Source organism: Montipora capricornis, chromosome 13 (genome assembly GCF_036669925.1).
Source record: "Montipora capricornis isolate CH-2021 chromosome 13, ASM3666992v2, whole genome shotgun sequence".
NCBI lineage: Eukaryota > Metazoa > Cnidaria > Anthozoa > Scleractinia > Acroporidae > Montipora > Montipora capricornis.
The window spans coordinates 10,331,888-10,341,742 of NC_090895.1; the positions used below are offsets into that span (position 1 = coordinate 10,331,888).

A 9,855-nucleotide genomic window follows, 5' to 3' on the forward strand; every position below is an offset into this window, starting at 1 on the left:
GGACTGCACTAAGGCCACACTGTGCATACAACTGTATGGTCTCTGGCTTAGAACTATCAAAGTAGCACAGGGAATTTGGTGATGTGACCAGTCCATTGATTTGTTGGACTGCTCACTGGTGCGCTCTGGGCCCCAATAGGATTGCTGACACTGAGGCAAGATTTGGTATGAAATTACTGAGGAACTGTGTCATACCAAAGAATGTTTGAAGGTCTGCTAGGTATGTAGAGGAATCCATGTTGGCTAAATTGCTTGAGTCCCAAGTGGGCATAATTATTGATGATCACATATTAAGTTCTTCACCTCTAAGAAATTCGTCCGAGTGGGGCTTTAGTAAAGGTTTGTCTTCAGAGGGAATGATGGTTGCAATGACAGAAAGATGGAAGATTGCTTTGGAAAAAGGTCCAGTGATAGGTGCAATTTTTGTTGACTTCTGTAAGGCCTTTGACACAGTGGCCCACGATATTCTGCCCTTAAAGTTGCAGGCAATTGGCATATCTGGTAACCTGTTTGATTGGGGGATGGATTATTAAAGTGGACGACAACAGTACATAGTGGTGAATGGCTGGAAATCTGGTCTTCAACCCACTGGTTGTGGAGTTCCTCAGGGGTCCTCATTAGGTCCCAGACTTTCAACGTTTGGCAGTTGAGTGTTTAAGCAAACAAAGTCCGAAATTTTTGAAGAAAAAAATTAACTTTTGATTGTTCTGGCACGTACTTCTGTATTATGCATAAAGTTTGGGATACTCTTGAATTTAATTACAAGTTGATTCTTGCACTACAATTCAACACCTTGATCTCTGTCATCTCAATTCTTATAAACTAACCTCTTCAGAAGCCTTTTTCTCTCCCTCAGTTGCTTTTAGCAGCTCTGCCTCTGTCTTTACTAATCTCTTCTGTAATTCAGGAACCTCATCCTTTAGAGACTGGATTTCACTGGATAGAAAAGCATAAAATTAATAAATTTTTCTAAAGTACAGGTCACTTTTCACAAACTTGTCACACACTACAAAACCTTTACTAATGATAAACTTTAAGGTCTAATTATGCCTAAAAACGATGTTAAGGCCTAAGTTTAGTTAATTTAAAGGTTTTGGGTTGGTTTAGTATAGGTAAAACAATGACAAGTGAAAAGTGACTTGCAGTTTAACCCCGCCTTAAATTTTAAAGAATTTATGTAGCAACAGGTAAGACTCTTCACATTTTGTGTATGATACCTTTTCCTCTGTTCCTGTGTCTCCAATGCCTTTTCCAAATTATCTTTCGCTTCCTTTAGTTGACTTAATGCTGCTTCATGCTTGCTTTTGTAAATTTCAAGCTCACTTGTTGCAACATCAAACTAAAAGAGAAATACCAAAAGGGAAGTGATCAATCTCTATAAATTTGTGTTTCACGCAATAATAATTATGGCAGGTAAAAAAGTCAGACTGGATCGATTCTGATTGCTCGCCTTAGGTTGAGCAAAAAATGCCTTTGTACATTAAAGTTATTTGACATTTGCCCTGATTTCACTTCACCACTTGAGGTTATCTAGGGTGATTTCTCAAGGCCTTGTCATTTTTTAATATCAATCTGAGCTGAGCAATTTGAGTTGATCCGGTCTGACTTTTGTACTAGCCTTAATACTTATTATTCGTTAGAGCTGTGACCCATCAAGTCAAGTTAGGCACTAATATCATTAAAGTTTGGCTTTTTTATTCAGAGAGAACACATGACCGAAATGTCGTATTGTCACGCTTCAAATGTAGTTAGCAAATCAGGCAGCTTACACCAAGTACTGGCTACTGCCTCAAACTGTGTGTGCTCAGTCTTGACCAAGCAACGCCTGGAAGGACAAGGAAACAGAAATCGTTGCCAAAATTACCCAATTAAATTCAGGCTAATCTCTTTTGTTTTTCATGAAAAGAAACTTTGTGGATGAAGAGCTTGTGAAAACCCTCAGTTAAGTTGCTCACAACTGCAATGAGCATGCTCACTAAGTTATTTGACTAATTAATGTGACATTAAGGATGACTTTTAAACCAACAATTCACATTAAAGCCCTGCAAGCCCAATAACAATGTATTCATCATAGCCCCTGTTGAACCCAATAGACCGAATACAAATATGGCTGTCAACAAATTACTCTTTTGTCTTTCTGTTAATTAGCCAGACTAGCCTTGTTGACACACGTAAAATTGAAAGAACTTGGCTGTAACACAAGGATAGTCAGACTAATTGTAGGAATAACTTATGAAAAAAGGAGAAAAAAAGGAGAATTCCTTCAAGAACATCACATGGTCCGCAATGGGAAAACATGCAAGCTAAAGAGGTGAATTTGTGTTTGATTCTTATTGTAAATGAATGCTTCACGGTTCAACTAAAACAAGGTGATACTGAAAACCAAATGGCTTTCCCGCCGGCTGAGCTTGTGAAAGAGGCAGGAAATGAGGTTCCCACACAATGAAGGGGGGCTGGGCCTGAGTTAGGATATCACGTGTTCTGCTAGTCCTGTGACTCAGTTTTTTCTGTTTCTTGCAATACGAGCAACAGCTTTCTTCCTTATTCTTGGGATTTTTTGCTATTTTCTTCTGCAATATGCCTCCAAAATCCAGGGCCGTCAAGCGACTTATGCCTCACAATCGCAGTCCGGTTAAATCCGGCAGGAAAAGATAGAGAGAGGAGCCCATTCTGGTAGCTTGAGGAGTTCCCGCCACCACTCCTGATCTCCTTCGAAGAAATGCCGCTCAGCCGTTCCCCAATCAACAGAGGACGAACACATGCCAGCCTGGGCTAAGAAGCTCTTGGAGGCACAATAAAAGCGAAGAGCGGCTTCAACGTCTCGAAAGTGAGTTGAAATCACGCCCAGGTAGCGATAAGCCTGGCCGAGCAAAATCTCCTCCAACCCGAGTTTAAATACAAGAGGAACAAAGTTCAATATGAACTGAACGCCAAAGTTCTCAAGAAACTGGAGGCCGCAGACGCTAGCAACGAGAAGGAACGTAATGAGGCGCTTGACGAATGTAAGAGAGAAATAAACATATTATGCTTGCCGAAAAATATGGCTGGAAACGCATTAAGCGTGCAGTAAAGGAAAGCAAAGCGCTTAAATTGGAATAAAAAAAGGCTGCTAAACCTCGCTCACAGCTCTCAGCTCACCCTCAGCAGCCATACAATTCTCAACTGAATTCCCCATGTCTAGGCGCATGATGATTCCCGCCTCCAGGCCAAAGGTCGAATTGGGGCCGAGTGAGTCTTGTTTTCGCTGTGGGAGGTCAGGCCATTTTGCCCGGAACTGCCGAGCACCCATCCCTGTGTCCTCAGCTGGGAAAACATTTTGATCATGGACTGCAGCAAGAAGGTTCCGACGAGCTATGTAAAAGGTCATTTGAAAAACCATCTGGGTTTTTGGCAGAGAATTAAAGCTAACCGATGGGTTATTTCTGTTATAAGTGAGGGTTATGCCCTCCCATTCCTTGAGATACCACCTAGGCATGAAATGAAAAACCACAAGTCCGCTTTTGAAGAGGAAGCTTTGGAATGGAATTGCTTTCTGCAGGTTGTGTTACAGAGACAAACCGGTCGAATGTTCATGTTACCAGTCCCCTGGGGGTAGTTAGGAATGGTAGCAAGAAAAGACTGATCCTGGATCACCGATATGTTAATAGGTTCTTGCGAATCCCCAACAAGGCTGCTGCCTAAGAAAATCTTTCAGGAGCCCTTTGGGCTTGCAAAATTAAAAGTTAGTAGCCCGAGTCATCTTTTCAAGAGCCCTGAATTAATTAATTCCAGCTGGGATTAAATTTATGAGAAAGTGAGGATGAATCAAGTAAGGCGCCCGTTCAGGCTACTTCTTCAGAAATTTGGTCGCCTGCGCTCGCAAGGCACCTCAGGCGACCGAGCGACCGTTAGGCAGCAGCCTTGCCCAACTTCAAATATGAGGACATTCGGACAGTGTGCGACATTTTCTCGTTTGGTGATTGGTTTTTAAAGTTTGACTATAAATCACCACGTGGACATATTTCCATCCCACCAAATGTTTCTTGGTTTCAGCTGGACAATACAAGGGCAAAGGAAGTGTTTTCTTTTTTTCAGTTCTCCCATTTGGTCTGGAGTCTGCCCCCTTTGTTTTCCAAAAAAATCCAAAAGGCCCTTTTTAAGCACTGGCGTGAACAAGGAATCAGAATTTTCACATACCTGGATGATGGGGCGGGGGTAGGAAAGAGGTATGCCACAGCCTCAGCAGCATCTAACATCATCAAGGGGGACATAGCCGCTAGCGGATTCATAGCACATCCAGAGAAATGCTGCTGGGAACCTACTCAAGTGGGTGACTTGCTAGGGTTTACCCTCAAACTGAAAGAAGGTAGCATCCACGTTCCCCGTGAATGCATCACCAGGCTACGTGAACAGATTACCCTTGTGTCCAGCGGTAACCCCACCGCACGGGTAGCAACAGGCTTGGTGGAGACGGTGGTGTCAATGGGGCTTGCCCTAGTTCCCGTCAGTCGTTTGTGGACCAGGGCCTTGTACCGGGATATTTTATCAGCAGAGTTCTGGTCGCAGCCCATCACTCTCTCCCCCAAGGCAGCTAGGGAAGTTGAGTTTTGGAAGGACAGCTTTCATCACTGCAATGGTCAACCAATTTGGGATGCAGATCTGAAAATAGATGTCACCTCATATTCCAATGCTAGGAACACAAGATGAGTGGGGTTACTGCGAGAACGTTGCAGGTTCCGAAGTGTCAGGCAGCTGGTCAGAGACAGAAAGTAGGGAGAGCTCCACATGGAGGGAACTCAGGGGCGTAAAGCTGGTACTCCTATCAGTGGCAGACAAGCTTTCAGGTAAAACGGTACACCACAGGACTGATAACATCAACGTGGAGAACATCTTCAAGGTGGGAAACCCATGTCCAAAATTGCACGCCGAGGCCGTCGGCATCTACACTCTCTGCGGATTAATACGGTGTAATTAGTTTTTATGATGTATTTTAGCTTTTATATGATGTATATAGTTTTTCTTATAGCATTTTGTTTATAGTTTTCAGGTATCTTAGGTGTAACGCGCATTTGATTATATTCGAATGTTAATTTGCGCGCTATAAGCAATAATATTATTATAGTATTTGTCTTGAACCAGAGTGGATCCCCCGGGAATTTAACGTTGAGGCTGATTCCCTGTCTAGACAGGTGGACTATGATGACTACATGCTTAACCCATATACTTTTGCAGCCCTGGATATTTTGTGGGGGCCCCACACTGTCGACAGGTTCTCTACCTTCAAGACATGCCAAGTTGCTCGTTTCTGCAGTCGCTGGCTTAACACCTGTGCTGAAGGCATTGATGCATTTTTTCTCTCTTGGGCAGGGAAAAACAATAATATTGGATGTTCCCCCCACCATACCTGACATCACAAGTGCTTAAACATATGGAACATGGCCAGGAGTATGGGATGCTTGTCATCCCACTGTGGACATCTGCTCCCTGGTGGCCGCTCATCACCAAAGACGGAAGGCACCCAGAGTCATTTGTCCTCGACTGGATGGACATCCCCCAGTCTGGGAATATGCTTATCCCAGCAAAACCAGGTGCCTGCATTTTTAGTGGAAGGCCAAACTACCACGTACTGGCACTCAAAGTCTCTTTTACCCATCCTTGCCTCCCAGAGGTTCGCAGAATCCCATTCTGGTGACTTCAGCCTGAAAGGACTCCTCTGGATCCACTTCAGCACATAGGATGTAGTTCGTGAGGGACCCCAGGATACAGACTCCCAACTGATCTGGCTAGAGAGTGGCAAAGGGTAGATTCTATGGGCCAACGAGGGCCCTATGTTGATACTAGCCTGTGAGAGGCTTTATTGTTTGCGAGAGGACATGGCTGTGTATTTGGCCCACATGCAGTATTGTCGCCTGTGAGGGGCGTTATGGGCCTGAGAGAGGGACATGGGGACCGCAAGAGGCATCATTCGCCTAAGAGAGGCACATAGCTGAGGCGGTACCTGGCATCGTCATTCAGGACAGGGCTCCAAGTACTGTTAGGAAATACTCCGCTGCTTTTTCAGCATGGCAGAAGTGGACAGAGCCCAAAGGCATCAAAGTCCTCCCAATATCAGGTCTGGAGTTTACCTTGTTCTTAGTGCATTTGTTGCAGACAACTGCCTCATTGGCTTCCATCTGAGCAGCAGCCTTCGGGTGGCTTGGCTTGGGCGCATCAAAAAGCCTGCTTACGGTCCCCCTCTCATCACACTCTGGTGAAACAACTGCTTGAGGCATGCACTACAATAATAGGAACTTGCCCCCAAAACAGGAAAATGCCCATCACAGCAGACCAAGTCAAGGAAGTGGTACGCAAGTTTGGCGGCGGCAACCTCAGCGAGCTCCAGATAACATGCCTGATTTCCATTGGTTTTGGAGCCTTCCTTCGCTGGGATGATCTTAAAGATTTGAGGCGTCACGGTCTGCTTATAACCGGCGACCATATGTCCATCTCCTTGGCAAAAAGAAAGAACGACCAGTTCAGGGAAGGTTCTTCGAACCTGGTCGCACGCAGCCATTCTTCGTCCTGCCCAGTAGCAGAAATCTTGTGCTCTATACTTTTGTTTCTTGTGTGGCAGACGAATGGCATTCAGTGTGTGAGAATGGATTATTCTCAACGGATATTTCTCAACTATGTAAACACAACTATAGAGAGCTTTTGACCCCATCTTTAAAATTTAAGCACCTTTAGCTTCTAAATGTGTATATATATATATCTTATAGGTATTGAATATACCCAACAGAATGATGAAATAATAACAAACTAAAAGAGCAGTAGTTTGTTTTGTTCGTTTTTTTTTTTTTTTTTACTGTAACTTTCACCACAACTGTGGTGGGGATCGCACAACAAAGCAAGGCTCCAAATTAAGTGCGCCCTTTTTACCCTCCCAACCATGATATACCACAGAAGACAGACCACAACACCGGGAACTACATGCCCTACTCTTTACGACAAGTGTGCGGGTTCTTTTACGTCCCACAGGATTATGAACATTGAAGGGTTGTGAGACGGGACCTCCGGCTTATCGTCCTTATCCGAGAAGACTAGAGAGTCTAACCATTTGCAGATGTAATTAAAAAGGCAGCACTTTCTCCTCAGTTATTTGAAGAACCTGAGTGTTGGTCCAGCCAGAGTTGAACTCACAACCTCCCGTGTGACAGCCCGGTGTTCATTACTTCAGAAAGTGAAACCTCGGAAAATCGATATTGATCATTAACTTATCGATTAATTTCATGTGGGTGAGTGACAAATTTGCATATTCTGACTCCCAATGATAGTTGTTGATACGCTTAATTCCTGAATACACGACTAAAAATGATTGGCTGCCACTTTTGCATTTGGTCTATAATGCAGATGGCATTCTCACCTCAGACTTAGCAGCATTAACAACTTTATTTAGTTCCATTAACTCTGCTTGTCTTTCCTATGGAAATACAAATAAGTGAAAGATTTGCAGTTATAGGATAAATGGAAAAATTGAGGAAACAGCAGATGTGCATTCTGGTAAGTCTTGTGACTTTTCCGGTGCATTTCAAGCACCATAAATCACTCAGTATGTGCACGCAAAAGCAAGATGTTTCAAAGCATGACACTCAATAGACTGTATCTTGCTTTTTTGTCTTGAAATCTTTTCAAAAGACAAGCTGTTCACTTTGTGTAGATTGAAGTCTTGCAAATGGTTTTTCAGGCATGAAAAGTTCAACTTGAATGCTTTTACATGTAGTTTTACCTCTTTTTCATTTTGCAGTCCCTCAGTTTCATTCTTTAATCCTGGAAATGTGAAAAGCAGAAATAAATTAATGGCATGTGCCATCATTTTCCTTGAATGTAAGAAAGTTTAGTTTCAAGTTTATTTAACAATTACTTTTATCATTATAAATGAAAAGACTCCACTACATGTATACCGCAAAGAGCAAATGCTAATCTACATGTAGGCGGGAAGTGTTTACATATCTAAAGTTTTCAGAAAAGAAGGATGGAAGAAAGGAAGAAATAGAAAAGTGGCAATTAAAAAATATAACCAAGTTACCAAGAATACATCATTGGGGAAAGCAAATAAAATAATACCACCGACTGTATACTTACTTAATCATTTATCATGCATTGTATGTTAATTGTACAATAATTATCTTAGAAAGTAACAACATGTTGAATGTGTCCAGCTGGAATTTTAAGACCAAACAAGAACAGCAAGCAGTTGTTGTATGTTTTTTGTTGAATGGTAGTAAAATCCATAGGTTCTGGAATCAAATGTTGTTAATACCGACAAAATAAATGCCAATTATAATTGGGCAAAACTTCAAAGAAAGAACAAATGTTGTTAGCAACCACATGAAATTTGAAAAACTAAAATTAATAATTCATTTACCTGACATAACTTCAGCTAATTTTTCTTCTTCCACTTTTCGTTTCTCCTAGTGTGTACAGAAAATAAAATGATTAAGCAGTGAAAATGTCAGTCAATATCACCAACAACAGTTCTACTCAACAAATTTTGAAGTGTATTAGTGAACTTAATTTTTAATCCTAAAACCATAATTGAAACTGCTTTTTGTTATTGTCATGGAGGCTCTCTCGAGTAAATTTATATAAGAGCCATTTGCCCATAGGAACTCTTAAATGCTTGGCTTGTGGCTTGGCTATAAAATCAGATACACCAGATGGTTAAGGACGGTGCCTAGTAATTCAAAGTTATTTTTGCCCGGTTTACCGAATATGCGTGAAAAGCAGATCTTAATTAACAAGTGTTATTGAAATCCAAAAAGGAAATTGGGGGTAACAATGCATTTTTCAAAGATAATTAATCAACAATATTCGTAAAAAGCTTTAAAATACAAAGCAATGTATGGCATTCTTTGGCAAATTGAAGCATAATTATCTCTGAAAAATGTATGGTTACCCCCAATTTTCTTTTCGGATACACTTCGTTCGTTCGGATACACTAAGTTCTGCTTTCTCCACATAGTTTTAAACTGCGCAAAAATATCCCTGTATTAATATGCACCGCCAATAGGAGATCCAAGTATCTCGAGATGCGCAGAATGTATGCGCAATAACAATAGTAGGCAACGGCATCCTTAACTGGGTCCGCATGTGAACATGGGCAAAATTCTGGTCTAAGGCTTGGAAGGTACCAATGTGGTGTCTGCAGGAAAGGAGTTGCAAGTAAATTCCATCTTCTGTAATGGTTGTCCCCCTGGGTCCATAAGAGATCCAGTAACATCCATTGCAAGCTAACCTTTGACCCTACAGTTAGATGAAGCACATGTCTTGGTACTGCATGCCTGCACCATCGATGGCCGGCCCTGCGATTATGTGGTAGTCCGCGGAAACACAAACTGGGGGTTGGAGACACCTCACTGTGGTTATACTATTTTTCAGCAAGGAGGTAATATAGTAAAAAGGACACAGCCTAAGCACTCCTTGTAGCATTATCCTGTAAATTCTAGAGACGCCAGGGTTTAGGGTTGGGGATACAAAGCGTAAACTGCTGCGAACTTGGTAATAATTAGTATGCACACAATCAAGCATGTCTACTGGTATAGGGAGAAATAAAATGAAGAACAAAATAAATGCAAAAACCACCAAAATGAGCTTGTTTTGTCATCGCTTGTTTTCGTCTTTTCGCAGCACAATTTAAAAGAGCGTTTTGTCAAAGCTCGAGGGACGTTTTGCACTACCTGTGAACCTTGTTTATTCGCGCCAGCATGGCTGGTTTTTCTGCAATGTAAGCAGTAAAATTTGAGCGAAGGGACCCGCAGCTGTTTCACTATATTTCTGTAGTTTAGCTCTTTGTTAATCAGGCATGCAAGTAAGACCGGTCAGTGGAGTTTTTTTGCT

At 42.1% G+C, this 9,855-nt stretch overlaps 1 protein-coding gene across 1 annotated transcript in view; it reads right to left on the reverse strand.

The window, feature by feature from the left end:
- The window catches only part of LOC138028538 (structural maintenance of chromosomes protein 4-like), a 74,952-nt gene that overhangs the window by 30,385 nt on the left and 34,712 nt on the right, over positions 1-9,855 (reverse strand). Inside the window, exons 11-15 of the mRNA XM_068876124.1 lie at positions 8,384-8,429; positions 7,745-7,785; positions 7,382-7,438; positions 1,218-1,339; positions 828-936 (exon numbers count right to left, since the gene is read on the reverse strand). Of these exons, the coding sequence (XP_068732225.1) occupies positions 828-936; positions 1,218-1,339; positions 7,382-7,438; positions 7,745-7,785; positions 8,384-8,429 (375 nt within the window). The remainder of the gene's footprint in view (positions 1-827; positions 937-1,217; positions 1,340-7,381; positions 7,439-7,744; positions 7,786-8,383; positions 8,430-9,855) is intronic.